This window comes from Anser cygnoides, chromosome 4, assembly GCF_040182565.1.
Source record: "Anser cygnoides isolate HZ-2024a breed goose chromosome 4, Taihu_goose_T2T_genome, whole genome shotgun sequence".
In the NCBI taxonomy this organism is placed as follows: Eukaryota; Metazoa; Chordata; class Aves; order Anseriformes; family Anatidae; genus Anser; species Anser cygnoides.
In genome coordinates this window covers 58,473,307-58,490,688 of record NC_089876.1, presented here as the reverse complement: position 1 = coordinate 58,490,688, position 17,382 = coordinate 58,473,307, and the positions used below count along the sequence as shown (strand labels likewise).

Below are 17,382 nucleotides of genomic sequence, written 5' to 3'. Positions count from 1 at the left end.
TGATCCACAAGGGGCCAATTTCCACTAGATGAATACCTTAGAGAAAGCGTTTGTATCACTGAGCATGAGCTAAATATACTCCTAACCAAATGAAAGTGAAATGTTTTTCTTAGTACCACTCTGTAGCTAATAGAATAACTTTAAAAGTCAACAGATCCTTATCACCTGGAACCTGAAAACCAATTAACTTCTTATTGTTGCTTTAAGAAGTAACTAGTATAGCAATGTAAGATGATAACATTACTTAGCACTTACAGTGCTTTTTATCTTCAAAGAATTTTGCAAACATAAACTAATTAATCTTCCCAACACGCCTGCAAGGTGGTGTTATTCCTGTATTACAGAGAAGAAAAAAAAACAGCAAAAAACCTGTGGCAGGAGGTTACGTGCTTAGCTCAAGGCCACAAAATTACCCAGAACATAGTGGCACTACATGCTTCTTACAAAAGGTAGCCACTCAAATCAGGCAGATACTGCAGGCGGCTGTGTTTTAGCATAACAAAAAAGTATCTGTCAGAACCCGAGTAAGGACACATTCTGCATTGCAGCTCCCGACATAAAACTCCACTTCTAAGAGCTGCCTCAGATTTCGAGAGACTGCATTTGCAATGTCAGTGAATGGCGATTAATTTGCTCATCAGGAGATCGCAAAGTCACTTGCGCATCATTTCATACCCTCCTGTAAATAATCTGCAAAGCAGGCTGATTCAGTTCTAGTGAGAAGCCCTTGCCTGCTCAATAGTCAAAATCAGCTCATCAATAAGGCGCGGGTACTGGAAGGTCAGCAATGGTCTTACCTATCCTCCCACTGCCTCACACAGGGAAGTCTGAAGCACACGAGCTTTAGGTTTAAAACCACGACCATGTAAATCCCTTAATCCTAGAGTTGACATTTATAATGACTAAAAAGATTAATCATTTTGCTAACCAAATAAGTCATTTTAAGTAGCTAATATTTAAAAGCAATAAACTTTGGAGCCCTATTACATTAAGCTAGAAGTTGCAATTCATGCTTCATGTTTCTGAAGTCTTAAAAATTAATCTGTGACAGTGTTTAACATCTTAAATAATAAAATAAAATTGTCCTAACATATATAGCACTGCTTCAGGTCTTTCTTTTGCTGGATGGTGAGATTTTTCCTGCACCAAAATCAAAATTGTCATGGGAGGGACGTCTAAACAGTAGCTACGATTCATCAGCACAGTGTAACGTACTCTGCATGGCTTTGTTTTTTGGCGACCTCCTATCAGTGATCCAGCACGTTGTGAAGGAAAGAAAATCTTTTTCTTTGCTTCTTTGTTAAATTCAGCTCCTCTTTTTGCAGCTCCATGGAGTTATTAGACTCCTAAGTATTTCAGAAGAGTAAAGACACAAAAACATGCACACAAGTACCTTCTCCTACAAAACTGAAAGCGACAGCATGAAAAGAAATTCACGTTGAGGCTTTGCTGACAACCAGTTGTGCTGAATGATAAACACAGTGAACTCATTCTTGCTGCCAGGTATAAAGACCAACTGACTACCTCCAGGCTAAACTACAGATAACATCAAGCTTTCAAAAAGTAAAAATTTAACAAAACCTGCACTACCTCATCGCCTCTTCTATTAGCAAAAGGTGTCCTGCAGCTCAGCACTTCACTTCATGCAGTTCACAAACAGTGTTGTAACTATTTTGTATGAAAATATGAGCACGCAGAAATCTACAGTGTATCCTGCCACCTGTGCTCATGGTTAGCCTCCCATTCCCACACAAAATCTCACTGACTTGATATGTGGATGACATTGTAAGATCATTGTACTGTCTTGCAACAACAAAAATCTTTGAAATACAACGATGGTTACTTAACACGTACTGCATATGGCTCTCTTCCTTTCAAAATGCATCTGTATAAATAAAAACAAGTTTTTGCATGCCAGTATTTTTCTTGTTAACACAATGCATCCACATAAAAAGCTTTTCAGTTCCTATGAGTCTTGCTGGTTTGATTCACGATCAGCTTCAAATTGTTTGCAAATTATTATATTAATAATTCCAATTATTTTTTCCAAATGCAATTTAAAAAAATACAATTTACTATCTGTAGTTCTACAATCCTTCCCTCCTAATCCATAGTCATGCAACACTTTCAGATGTTTTTGCCTAGCACTCTCCTACGTACATTTTATCACTTCACACAGCAATTTAATTTTGTAAACACAGGGATTTCTCTCTGAGCAACAGAGAAATTTAACTTCATACATTCAGCTTTAATCCTGAATTCAGTAAGATACTTGGGCATATTCCAAAGCATAAGCATTTAGGCTGCTGAATTCAATTAGAAAAGTTGTATATTTAAATTAGACTGCTCATTATAGTTGGATACTTGGAAGCATAAGTAAATAGGTATCGTCTTCCTCTCTAACACAAACAGCAAGCAATCATATCATCACACTTGGAAAGTAAACAGTCTCTCATGGTGCTATATCCACTGTCAAGGATGAGATTAGGTATCTTCTCAAACATGCAATGTAAAATCGAGTATCTAGCTGAAAAATACTTTTACATTAAAAAAACTCAAGGTCTTTATTTACATGTCTGGGTACAGAGTTTAATTACTCACACATTTACCAGTTTTTTTCATCTTATGTGGGGATTAACAACAAAGTGAAAACAAATAAATAAATTAGAAGTTCTAAAAACAGTAGGCTAAATAATCCTTTCCTGAAGAGTTTAAAAACAAAACCAGTCTTGCGACACAAGAAGGAGCTTGAGAAGAAGGTAAGGAAACCACAGCAGGTCTCTCCCTGAAGTTAACTGAACGTATGTTGCCTAGACCAAGTCACTTCTTAAAAATGCATACCCACTCTTCCAATCTTGTCAACTGGGTTTCAAAAATAACAAAGATAATTGTAGCCATATAATAATTCCATGTTAAAATATTTTCTTCTTTATTTTAAATGCTGTTTTTAGAAATAAAATGAGAAACATACTTTTAGACTGTTACCTCAATTTATGCAATTAATCTCAAGCAAGAGAAATTCAGTGGACAAGGAAAGATTCTGTGAGAGGAGCTGATGATTGGGGAACTTCCTCTCCACAAGTAAAGATTTCCTGGAATAACGCTACCACTAAATGGGGCACACCTATCTCCTACAGCAGTATCCCCTTCAGAATTATACCATGGATTTTGGAAGTAGGAATACCAAAGATGTGTAGTGAGACAAATCAGGAAGAAGAGGTGGTAAATTTCTGATACATTAACAAAAAGCTTTGAAGGGCTTTACCCCACAATACCTGCTGAAATAACTCACTGGCATTTTTAAATTGTGTCTGATTTGAGAGGCTCAAGAAATTCATGTAACTGCTCCAGTAGCTTTCCACTGGACACTGGAAATTTGATAATATTTTGCACAATCTGGAAAAAAGAAATGAAGCAGTGGTCATCAAAAATTTTAAAAATTATTTCCCAATTAAAGGCATTTATTAACACTTGATTTTTATTTTTTTACTTATAGATTTATTTCCTGTTGGTTTTAGCAGACTATGATGCAATTAGACTCTCAAAGCAGCTACATATCTGCACTCTATTTCTAGACAGAAGCAAAAAAAAATAAAGGGAAGCATGTTTTATATATTATTTAAAAACCTTTAGAATGACCTTGAACACCTTTTCCACCAAATGCTTCCAATGCCAGAAGCAGTAAATTTTCTCAGTCAAAGATGAATCAAAGGAACACTGTACCTAAGACTGCAAAACAAGCCCTTTCTAAACTGACCCTATCAAACATGCAGGTAGTCCCTGAAGGTGCTAAAACAGCAAGCATTAGAGGAAGCCAATAAGCCATAAAAGAAAAATTGAAAGGACAATGAGAAAAATCAAATGGAGACAGATGACAGCACCGAGACCACTGAAAGATGAAGACGACACTACACGTCCAAGATCTACAGATGTGTAACTTATGGCATATTGGACAATAAGTACTGTGTACTTTTCTGAAGAAAATGGAGAGGAAAAAAACCACAAGCCCCTGTGCTTCGTCATATGTGGCATGCCAGATTACTTAGTTTCTTCCATTTCACTATTTCTGTTTAAAGAGAACAGTACTCTACTCAGGGAACAGTTTGTGAATTCGTAGTTAAGGAACATTAAATAAACAGTGTCTATTTTGATATAATTTTGTCACTATTACTCTGAAAGCGTCTATAGTATGGGCCTTAGAAAACTTCATTCCTCTTGATTTTTCCTTAGTAAAGTAACAGGATCAAGGTGACTAATGACTTAAACTTGAAAGTAGTGATGACCTGAAGTTTCAACACATCAGAGAAACCAAAAATACACAGCAGAAAGCAGACAGGCTACAGTAGCAGCAATCCTCAGTTACATGAGCCTAAGAGAAATATTTTTATTTCCTTTGCAAACATTTGTAGGGAAAAAAGTCAACACCATCTGCACAGCTCTAATTCTAATGTAAAGTTATTCTACTTGGAACAAAGAAAAACCACCAATGGGAAAATATTTTTAAAAATTTCTAAAATTAAAACTAAAGTCTTTCTCACAAGGAGAAAGCTTTCCTTATCTACCCCTAAATCTATTTTTGTTTCCACAAAAAAGAGAGTGTAGCTTTACACAGAAAACTGAGGTTTCATTTCAAACAGCTCCTGGCCTATCTTTATTCTTTTAGATGGCTGGGATGCAGTACTCCACACATTCCAGTATTTTTTTTTCCTTATATTAAGTATTTTTGTTTTGGAAGTGTAGAAATGCAAATTAAAGAGTTTACAATTGAATCTGAAAGTGACGCATGAGTGCTTGACCCTAACTGGAGATAAGTGCAACCTCATAGAATCAAAAGGGACCTCTTGAGACCATCTAGTTCAAACCCTCTGCTCAGGTACTGTCAGCTACAGCAAACTGCTCGGGGCCATATCCAGTTGGGTTTTGGATATCTCCAAGGGTATTTGATTCTCTCATCTCTCTGCAGTCCAGGACTCAAACATTTAATGGTGAAAGACACCAACCAGTTAGCATCTGGTTAGATATCATAAATATCCACTAAAAACAAGCACACAAACAAAACAACACCATACAAACAAAAAACTCCACACAAATAAACCGAACACCTTCTAACTAATTTACCTGACTAATTTACTTGCTCTACAGTGCTCCATTACAGAGTTATTATATTTTTCGTTTACTCATCCACACACACTGTATTTTTCAGCAATCCTGTTTATAGTGCCTTGTGTTATTGGAACAGCTGTATTCATTTATTTGATTAATTTTGAAGCTATTTACAGTTTAGGGATATTGGAGTGGCAATCTTTTGGACAATCCATTAATCAGATTAATTTATGCTGGGGGTCTAGTTTGTAAACTGTAAGGCCTGAATACTTCACACTTGAAACCGCCATGCTGTCACTGAGCCATTGACCAACATGGACCATTTACGTAACTTTCCTGTGCATCGTATATTATGTATTTCAAAGATGGTGCATAATGCTTTCCCATCTTTGTAAAATATTTAGGGGGATACAAATGAAGTGTACTGTGTCTGTAGAGTATTACTAAAACTGTTAAAATGTGTATAACAACATACTCTTCCCGCAGCAGGAATGCCTTGTTACTAATGAATTATATACTCTGTTCATATAAAAACTTCTTGCCTACCTTGTCTGGAATACTCATCTGCTTCTCTGTGGACCAAGTCTTTTACCCGGTTTCCGTACAGCAACCTAGAGGAATCATGATCAAAAGCTTTCAGAGTTTCACTGGAGCTGTACGACTTCTGTGTAGGCACTCTGCACTCCTCATTTTCCGTGGAAGAATTTGTGTAGCGCCGCTCCTTGTCCCGCCTGCTCTTCGTCAGGGAGCAATAAGGCCTACGTTCTTTCACATCCATACTTCATTCCTTCCGTGTGCTCATCGGCCCAACTTGCTTGGAATTCTTCTCTGCATTCAGCTCACATCCACCTAAAATAAAATTAGAAAGACAAATTACGTGTTACAATGTTCTCTAACTGCTCTGGTTTCTGCCTAACTACCTGATACAGAAAGCAAGGCCTGATCAACCATGGGCGAAATGCAGTCCTGTCACGTTTGCAAGACTTCCAACAGTTTCACGTACGAGCTATCCTGACAAAAAACTAGCCAAGAAACTCCTGTTAACAACAATGCAATTCATGGTGTACTCCTATTTTTATAGGGAAGATGAGAAGACCAAAACCAGACTGAAAACTCAGAGGAGGGGGGGAACTCAGCCTTTCAGCTTAAAGAACACGTTACGTGCTTGAAGTCTTTCTACCTGCAAATACGTCGGTTTCGCTTATTCAGAGAAAGGTGCATGCTCTAATGGGAAAGATATATGTGCTTTTTTCTCCTGCTTGTCAGGAACTTCTGCTTTTACCATCTGTTTCTGATATACAGACTTCTACAATTTTTCTTGTCAATTCTATTCTTTTAGAATTGTTCTCATCAAAAACATGCGCACAATTTCTGAGCATGTTACAAAACATTGCAGGTGATATACAGGAAGGCTTCTCTCAGGTAGCATGTTCTATATAACTTCTGCTGGAAAGCAAGTAAATATTTGATTTGAAAATGACAGTCACGAGTAATGTTTCCTTCCATCATGTTTTTGAGGAACATTACAGTAAGAATCTTATTGCTATTTATTTTTCTTTAATGTTTCATTCCAGTTAGTTTTCAAAACAAGACTTCTCAGTTTCATCTCACGGGCCCTGCACACTTAACATCTACAGTTCTGACAGAGTAAGAAATAGTTTCGAAATTTTGCTGTTGTTTTTAAAGAGAAGAGCTAAATTAAAATCAAGAATATAATTCATATATTTAAACAACTGAAAAAATGTCTAAATGAAGAATAGTTTGGATGACTTTATATTTCTTGACTTTATATAACTTTGATATTTCTTGTTCAACACATCATATATTAGGGCTCTCTGTTTTGTCTCAAGAACTCTCTCCCTGGTGCTCTCCTCAATTTAACATACTTAAATACCACAAACTATACTTTTGCAAAGTATTATCAGTCAAGTGATGTAGAACTAAAATGACAGTTTACAGCACATATCACAAAGCAATACCCAACTCCATTGGCACCTTGTTCAGCAAAACCAAGGTTGCTTTAGAGCCCTTCGCCTGCTTCACTTTAAACATTTAATATCAAACTAATTAGTTGTCACTCCTGAAATGATTTTGAGAGAGTATTTAATTTAACACTGAACTGTAACTCAAGTTATTGAACAGCAGGTCTTTTATCATCTTCTGTCTTGAAATTCTCTGGAAAGCTCTCACGTTTCTTGACCTGTCTGAATCTCAAGTTAGACTAAAAGACAAAGCTATGAAGCCTTCCATTTGAGCAAATTCTCTTTGATATTTATTACATTTACAAATGTTCTTCAAGTGGTAAAAGAATCTGAAATATTGGTATGTTGGCAAGAAAACTGAAGTAGTGTAATAGTTTACTTAAATTATGGCTATTTGGATACCTGCATGTCTGTGTAGCGTATCTATTTACTGTATATGGAACACCCAGATTTTAAAATATTTTATTGACTAATGAATTCAAGTTCTTTTCATGTAAAAACAATTTTCTAAGAATTTTGTGAGCTTTTGGTTTATTAATGTTAAGCTGAACTGTGAATTTAAAATTAACAGGTATTCTTCAGTGTAAAGACTTCATGTGGAAGCTTATCTCCCCTCTCATCTACGTGTTTCAAGACTATAAAGGCACAATAATTCCTAATGTCTCTAAATTGGTCCATGGGAAAACTGACGTGCACAATTCCTCATCAAAGATTAAATAATTGTGATTTTTTTCAAGTTTCCAGGCGTATGTAGCTCACATTAAAAAAAAAAACAAAAACTAAAAAACCCCACTCTTTACACAATTCTTTGTTACTATACCAAGCTAAAATCCTCAAAGATTTAATCTATGCTGTAGCATGAGGAACTACTGATCTGCTTCCCACAAAAGTCAATGAATTCAATAAAACATCAAAAGGCAGTTTTCTGGGTTATCTATTGCCTCTCCAGGCAAAGAATGAAAAAGTTTAAAAAAAAAAAACACAACCTGTTTAATAGCACCAGATTATTGAGACACTTTGACTGTGAGCATAGCACCATGATGAACAATGAAGGGTAGTGGATTTCTTGTGGACATTTTGAAAAAAAAAACACCAAAAAAAAAACAAAAAAAAACTGTCAGATTTAAGAGCCTGATCTTTTTGAACCTGGCATTATACAAAACACCTGTTTACCTTTGGTAACCTTTAACTTCTGGGAAACTATTAGTATCTCTCAGCAAGCTTTAGGAAATATTTAATGTCCTTAGGCTCACGCCTTTCAGTGAGCCTTTCACGCCTTTTTCTCATCAGTGAATTAACATACATATTGGAGATAAGGAGACAGAATAAAAACTATCTTAAAGTTATGTCTACAAATAAATGTCCTGTACCACAATCAAAATACAGAAAGAGAGAACACCAATTGCTGAATACAGAACCATATCAGCATTAACAATTACTTATTAGTCTAGTTATGACAAGTCAAACAATGGAAGATTTGCAGATAGCTTTACAAGATCTGAACCTTAAGTCTTGAACAAAACATCCCACTGCAGTACTAAATACTGCGACAGTCTCAAGACTGTGCAGGACTTATTTCTCCCACCATGAATCCCCTCCCAAGCCCCCAATTTTCAACACACACCCCCTTTCTCCCCCCACAAATTTGACCAGCATATTCAGTTAATGGTAAAAATATTTCTCAAAAAAATCCTGTCAGTAATGACATCTGATTAGTGGCTTTGTTATAAAGATCACTATAGTTGCAATACAAAAAAAAAAAAAAAAAAGGCAAAAAACCCCCAACCAAACAACCAAAAAAAACCCCAACTTACTCAAATATTCAGATTTAACTGAAACTACTGGTAGGCAAATTTCAACACATTTCATTTTTTCTTCTCCTCTGTTTTCTGTATCATAAAAGCTGCATCCCAGTGGGAGTTACCCTAATGTACTGTCTAGCTTTCTTTCACTATGCCTTAGAAAAAGCTCAGATGAAATATTGGTAATGAGTACAATACAAACACAAGGGAATGCAGCAACTAATTTGATGCATGAATAGGTTTTTTTTTGACAAATCAGATTAAAATTTTAAACCAAATAAAATTAAATTTATTTTGTGACATGATACAAAAACACTTGCCTTCATCTGCAAGTAATCTTTGCCCATATGTCAATATTTATGGTCCACCAAATAGCTTTGCTCAAATTAAATGAAAGAAAATTTCCATAGAGCAATATTTACAAAGCTATTGAACCACTAACTCACCCACTCACAAGAGGATGTCAAAACAGCCATGCTAAATACTGTTACATGTTGCATTATAATGCTAACTGGCAATGGTCTGCATATACTGAAGAAAATTGAAAGTTAACTGACTGATGTATGCCACTCGTTCAAGTGTTTTCGCCTAATGCTGTTCTATGTATGAAGAACTGAGGGTGCTCAGATGTGTCACTGACTATTGGGATCTCCTGTGACCTTTTTAGTGATCTCACCAGTGTTACAGGCTCCTGTTTGGATTTAGCAGGAGAGAGGATGTTAATCAGCAGACCGAGATGTCAGCTCCTATATATTCATGTCTGTTCCATTTGTGTACACAGCTTAGCTGATTGCAGCCCCAATCAGACCAAACATTCCTACTGTCACTCCAAATTTTAAAAACCATTCAAAACCATAAACAGCAGATGCCTGCTTTTTAATTAATACTTACTTATTTCTTCTAAAATTAATTTAGAAGGGAAGCAGGAAAATCAAAGCAGCTTCTCCGGTACGTGACTAGGTCATTGGGACCACAGAACTCATTCCCTTGTGTGCAAATGCTTACACACAATATTTAATTACTAAGTCAGATAAGGTATGTGCAAATAGTAATTAGAACAATCAACTTGTTGTAAGATCACAGTTTTTTATTCTAAGTGTTTTAGACAGCCTGAGCGTGCAAACCAAACCAGAGCAGGAGGCACACTCTCACACAACTCTTGAAGCTACGGCAGAGCTCTGACGACTGAACAGAAGTCTCAGACACAGCCAAAGCTGGCTGATGCAAAAGAAGTAGTTTTACTTAAAAATCTCCAAGACGGCATTTCAGTTACTTTTAATAAAGTCACAGTAGTGAAAAGAAACAATTGTTTAACTTTTTACACACACCAAAAAAAAAAAACAAACAACAATACCTTACCACTGAAGCCCTTCGCTGCAATATAGGAAAAGTACAGCAGACATAAAATGTAGTGTATATTTTAATTGTCAAGATGTAAATGAGGATTTAGGGTCATACTACAGTGTTATCTAAAACATTCAGCTACAACTTTAGCATGCCTGCAGGCCTTTTAAACTTTTATGGTAAATTACTGCATTTAATTCAATCTGAGTTCCCCAGAAGGGTTATTACAGTTTGGCAAGAGGTTGGCAATTTTCCCAACACACACAGTGCTCCCTACCCATCTCTCAGGATCTTCTTCCAGAATAGAAGCTGGTTAAAACAGTAACGTAACTGATTAAGAAGCCTAAACATACCTCGATATTTTATGCCCCTTAATATCCAAAAGCTACGCAGATACAAAATAATAAAAAGGTATGAAAAAAGATGCTTGTTAACAAAACAAAGAAGTGATATTTGAACGGAAAAGACTATACCACTGCTTGTGTTGATTTATGGATCTGCTACAACATATATTATATTTGCTTTCGATGTGTATAGCCATTTTAGACAGCTCAAAACATAAAAAGCAAAAATAGAATTGGTTCTGAGAATAACTAAAGTATTATTTTAACATATACAGTGCTGGAATAGAAAAGGTTTCAAAAATGAGAGGGTAAAATGTATAGATTTCTTTGTTACAGAAGAACAGTAATGAGCATGAGATATGGTTATAAGCCCAGTGTATGAACTCAGTCTCACAGGCAGAAAGCACCACTAACAAAAGGCACCTACCGCTGAGAGCAGAACTCTTCCTTCCATCCCCAAGGCAGGGCAACCGAGTTGTGGAAGAAACTTAGGCATTTAACACAATCTTCCCTCCAAAGACCTAAATCTAACAATTTAAGCATTTCTAACATCAGCATTCACGGTTCCATTCAAAAGCCTGCATTACTACTGGATTACTATTATTTTTATTACTTATTACTATTATTATGAATTAGGTAACATTGATCCTTCTGCACTGATCCCTTAATACAAGGGCAGACTGGACTGTGCTTGCTTTGGTCAGGAACAAACTTCTTTTTGTGATGCACTACTACATAAGCACGGGCAGGGAAAGCATAGCAGGACTGCAGTGGGAAGAAGCAGGCTCACATTTCTGTTTGAAATAGGAGAAGAGGATTGTACAGGTTGGGAGTCAAGTCGGCTCCTATTGTCAGCAATGAAAACAATTGCTGCAAATAATGCCTAAGTGGTTCTACTGAATTATTTTAATTGGAATTTCCTTTTAATTGTACTTGTTTGTTAATGTAAATATTACATTAATTACAATTTGCACTAGTTATAATACTTGCATGCCTTTTAATAGCAAAAGAACAAAGCCAATTCAGCTGTAGTAACAAGAAGATTAAAAAGGCTAAGCGTAATATGCAACAATCAAGCAGAAATTAAGAAAGTTTCTTGTCCACAAAAGATACTCACAATTCCCACAACTAATCACCCATAAAACCTATTACAAACAAATACTAAGAAAAACTCAAAAGGCATAAAAGAGTGATGAAATTTCCACTTCAATGGCTGATAAAGTGAGATATGTCAGAAATCAACTGAGCTGGAAAAATGACACTTTGAAGAGGTGCTTAGGATGATCTGTAGCCATGGTGTGCCATTAGTCAAACTGATGACTCTTAATACATGGATATTTCAGGTCATCATATCTAGAAACTCACTTTAATATTAAAAGTCTGTCTTCCAGCCCAGAAAAGCATCCAAAGTCAGCATTCTTAAGGGGGAGTGGGAAACAGATGGCCTGCCAGACAGGCAGTTCACAAACCAAAATTTGAAAAAGCCTACTTGAGTCACTGACTAACCCTACTTTTTAGAATTAGATCAAAAATAGAAAGGGGAAGGAAAAAAAAAAAGAAAGAAGGAAGAAAAATGAACACTAGAAAAAAAATAGTGCATATTCTTCAAGCGTTTTTCTGCATTAGTCAGGGGAGCAGAGCATTCGTATCTGCCATCGCTACAGGACATAATGTTAATAAAGATTACTTTGCACAGTCCATCTAAAAATCTCGGCTTGATCAGCGGCAGAATAAACAACAAATAAATGCATTCTATGTTCATTAGAAAAGTTTGTTGCAATGACAGTTAGGAAAATTAGCAAGAAGATAAAAGAGATCTTCAGGGCCCTGCTTAGTCACAGAGGCTGACGTTTGTGTAACAATTTTTGCTGCCAGTACTTAAAATTGAAACCCCTGAGGGGGGGGGAAAGAAAAAAAATATATAAGGGAGAGAACACCTCATGCCTTCCCTCCTGTGAGATGCTGCACTCCCTGTAATGATGTGAGCACTCCCCTGGATGACATTTTCCTTTGAAGGTACAAAGCCCAGGACCGTGCAGCAGAGCTTGAGATGGAGCTGGAGCTGTTTGGGCTTGCTGGAAGCCCTCCCACAGCAGGGCTGTGAACCTCCAGGAGCAAGAACTAAAGAGAGCCACAGTTGGACCATGCAGGAATATGACTTGGGGCTGTGCTGGTTATTTAGCTCCCAGGCAGGCTCTACAGACAGGGGTAACTTGCAAGCAGGGAGGGCTAATGCAGTGGATCAGCTTCTCCTCTGGAGGAACTCAAAATGGGCTATCGTTGGCAATTTCTGTTCCTCCTTGGGAGGAATGGTTTGCAGAAGCTGTCATGCATTTCAGATCTTGAGAGGAGATGTCTAATTTGGGGGATTTGGATAAGATTTTTCTTTTTTCTTGAAGGGCTGAGAGAGCTAAGTGAGAAAGAGAACACCAAGACTGAAAGAGTGAAATGATGTGGCATGCTCCGGTACCGAAAATGAGGGTGAGAATATGCAATGAAAAGATGGAGAGGCGAAGGATAGCAGAAATGCTGCAGCATAATGAGAAAATGAACAGCGAGCTGAACTCAGGATAGAGAGCGGAGGGAGAAGGAATAATTCAGAATGGCAACGCTGGGGATGAGAAATGATGCAGCAAGCCTAGGAAGAGAGAAAACCCTAAGAGGAAAACCTGAACAGAGGAAAAGAACAAACAAAACTTCAGAAGAGAAACATCATGCCTTATTTACTTCAGAGAAAAATAATCAACTCTGAGAGTCAGCACTGCATAATTCATTATTCAGCAACAATTAAAAAGGCCTAAATACTTTTTTCCACTCCTTTAAACTTGAAATTCATCCTTTATGCCATCACCTCCTTCCTTACCCATCTTTTAGCTATGATTTTTCCCCTCCTTCTCCTCATCCAACCCATGGAAATGGCCTCCTGATTTATGCAAGTACAATTCTTTCTCGATCAATTTAACAGAGGAATTGTTTGACATTTCAAGAATACAATTGAACAAATCTTTCTTGAAATAGTCTACTTTTGTTCAGAGATAAAACCAAAGAAATCTAGGGACATTTAAAACTAAAACAAGTGATATGGAGAACCTGACACAGGAACAGCACGCAACAAGCCACAAGCAACAGCAAAGGTGCAACAGTCCCCAAGTGGAGAACACAGCCTAACATGTTCTTCATTTCTGTTTGGAGAACAAAATTATCTTTATGTCAAGCTTTACCATCAGAACAGGCTGTCTATCATTCAACTCCCCCTTCTCCTAACAGAGTTAATTTCAAACACTTTGACAGTAGCGAGGCTTCAAAACCCATACCTCTCTCCAGTCACTGTAAGGGAAATGAAGTATACCACATGCCATACCCATAGCTGGGCATACTGTGACAGAATTCAGCTGAAAATATCTTTATGTTGGTGTGTGGAAATGTAAGGAGGACCTGAGGAACCTCCAATGAGGACATCACTGGGGACAGGGAAGAAAGAAGAGAGCAGGGTAGGTGCTGGACCTGTGGCTGTGTGACATGGGATACACGTGCAGCATCGGCCTTGGTTTCCACGTACAGCTCCTCATAGCGAAGGCTGAAATTCCTGAGAAACACAGGACATTCACAACAAGATTTTTCTTTTCAAAGTGATCAGACGGGTAACTGGATTTTTCAGTCCCAGTCACACTGTAATTACAGTACTGTCTCTGTCTGGAAACCTGGAGACTCACTAATGACTCACCTCAATACGGAGTGACTAGGAAGATGTATAAGGCATGCTGCCAATTGTTTTTTGTTTTTTATGCTCAACAACTCTGTTTTGTTCAAAATTACCCCTTGCCCCTATGACTTTCCTTCCCAAACCAGCAACAAATCAAAACCATACAGATGCAAACTGGAGTCCCCCAGATGATGAAACCCCCCACAGCAACACCAGAATTACTCTATGCTCCTACTGTTACAACATTTGTTCGCCACTCCTAACCCAGAAGTGTGAAAATTTATTAGCTGATGCCCACATCGCGTGAAGTATAGTAAAGCACTGTTTAACTTGTTGAAGTTTACATTAGCAGTGCCTACTCTGTGTATAGATACCCCATCTGTCAGACTGCATCGGCTGTCACATCTCCCTTCATACTCCCAGGTTCCTGCGTCCCTGCCTGCACGAGCTGCACCCTTTGCTCACCACCTCTGCCTCCTCTCCAGCGCTATCCTCCATCAACAGCAAAGGGAGGAGGATGCTTGCTCTGCTGGATCACTTCCTTTCTGTAATACCTGTTCCCTCTCTCTTTCAAACCGTCCCTTTCATAGCACCAGATTTTTAGCCTTACCTAAGGTCATACAAACCCTTTTTGTCCTCTAATCACCCCTGTTCCACTCTCACATCCCCACGTTTTGTCTCCAAATTCAACCCAACAAAGACTTTGATTAAGGCAAACAAAAGAATGACACATTTCGAAATAAGCTCTTTGGTTAACTATTTGAGGCATACCATTTCCCACCCTACTTAGCAAGTTCGTTCAAAGCACCACCTTTCTCTCTGATAGCTTCTACACAGCCTGCTCTGGCATGGCCCTAGCTTGCTACCAACCAAAATCCTCTCCGGTAACAGCCTTCAAAGAACACCCGATTAACCCCTAATAACGTAAAGCCTCCTTCCTGAAGCTATAGAAGTGCCATGAAGATCTGCCTCCTGCTGACTTCCTCCTCCTGTGTCAGCCACCCGCAGGCATGGCACCCAGCCGTACTCCCACATGCTGCATGAGTTGCTGCTGGCAGGGCCCAGGGACAGCGCCTGGTGCAGCACGCAGACCTGACACAGGCCAGTCACAACCTGTAACAGAAATACTTCGTTGCCTGAAGATCTTGATTCTGCAAAGGAAGCGCAAGCTTCTATACAAAGAGTTGAGCAGCTTCGCATTATGCTTTTGAAAGGCATGGACATTGCTCCTTTAAATCCTTATTCCCACATAAGACAATATCCAGAATTTCTCAGTACAAGCATTGATTAAAGGCCCTTTTAAGTAAAGTAGCAATTCAATTCAGTAACAGATCTGAAAGTGACCTCTAAAGGATGGACCTCTATCTTCTATCCTTTAAAAAAAAAAATCTCTATACAACAAATGGAAAGCTGCCCTCCACATGCATGCACAGTCAACTATAATTGAGTAATGAAAATGTTTAACAATTATCAATGAAATCCTTTGTGATCTAATGTGAGTTTTGTACAGAAGTTCCACAGGTCAGTAACACTAGAACTAAACTTATTCTACTCCACCTACCTTTATTTCTTACTAAATACATTCAGCAAGCACAGGCGTAAGACTAGAAGCCAGGAGCACTGCAGGCTTCAGCTCACTACAGGACAGGGAAAGCAAAAGCACAGAGAGAACCAGAATCTTCCCCACGATGACAGTCAAGATGCCTCACACAAATGCATACGGAGTACTTGGATGGATGAGCAGTTTGATTTTCATCCAGTTTCAAGTATTTCCAATTCCATTTTAATATGAAACATCTGTATGGATGTATTAGTGGAAGTATCATTAATGTGTTATTTGCCATCAATTCATTATTTAAATAGCTTTATACCTAATAATAACCTATTTGTGTTTTTCTTACTTCTATAGCTAAGGACACAAATTCCATTCCCATATAGGCTTTTCCAAGCACCAACTTTTTCCCTGAACTGTCTTGATACTCAAGACGTTTTTGTGGGAGAAGAAAGAGGGCATGAGATGCATTCAAGAAGTCAGGATCTGGAAGGTTTCTTGATCTACACAATGGAGCAGAGGGGCTCATCTTCAACCTAATGTGGAGGACACTATAGCACAGTAGGAAGTCTGGGAAGTTCCTTCAGCTGCATTAGCTACATTAAGAAATTTTTACTTTTAAGAAAATTCTGATCCTTCTCTCCTGCTTCTGACAGGTTGGCCAGGACTAAGCATATGCAGGCATCAGAAAAAAGAGAAGCAGCCCAGCACCTGTACCTGCACCTGGAGGAATCAACGTCTTGATTCTGTATTTGCACAGCTGAGGAGCAGGCTTCAAAATGTACAGTACTGAGAGATCCAGTCTCGACTGAAAAGTTTCGCCAGTACAGTCAAATTTACTATAAGTCATAGCTTAAGCCAGCAAAATTTATTGTGCAGATGCAGCTACACTGACTGAAGAGTGCACTTTTAAAACCACTGATGGAGATGAGCCCTGAGACTGGAGCCGGTCTGATGAATATCACAGGCTCTTAACACACACAGGTGAAAGGATGAGAATGCCCAGCAGGATGAATGAAGGGGATCACACCACTCAGCTATCATTTCCGGATGTACTCGTCTTCTCGGGGTGTCCTTATTCAGCTGAGGACAATGAATGGGCTGCTTCACTCCTCCTTGACCCCCTGCAAGTTTAGAGGTTGGCTCAAAGCACTCACCAACATTCATGCACATACTGCCAGGACAGGATTACCGGGCTGTGGGTGGGCGGTATAGTTAATTGGGGTTTGCAAGAAACAGGTGTTCAGAAAGAAATAGATTTAGCACATGATATAAGCATTTGGAGAGCTTACCTTTCATACGGGGGCGTGGGAAGGATAAAGGAAATCTTAATATTCTGTTATGTCAGTTAGATCTCCATATAACTGAATGCGAGTATTTGAAATCTAAGAATTCACACGCGGACAGAAAGCAGTGCAAAAGAAAAATCCCCAAACCCACAAACACCAAGCACAGCTGGAACAGAGAGACAGGCTTGTACAGAGAGTTCGGAACATAGCGACGGAGACTAGAGCAAAGTAGGTTAGAGAGCTTGGAAAGGTGAGGAGACATT

At 38.3% G+C, this 17,382-nt stretch overlaps 1 protein-coding gene across 17 annotated transcripts in view; it reads right to left on the bottom strand.

Moving 5' to 3' along the window:
- Positions 1-17,382, bottom strand: part of TENM3 (teneurin transmembrane protein 3) — a 1,343,587-nt gene that overhangs the window by 313,575 nt on the left and 1,012,630 nt on the right. For all 17 annotated transcript variants that reach the window (XM_066996182.1, XM_048078283.2, XM_066996188.1 and 14 more), the window contains one exon: positions 5,650-5,952. In XM_066996182.1, coding sequence (XP_066852283.1) covers positions 5,650-5,881 — 232 coding nt within the window. In that variant the 5' untranslated portion in view covers positions 5,882-5,952. The remainder of the gene's footprint in view (positions 1-5,649; positions 5,953-17,382) is intronic.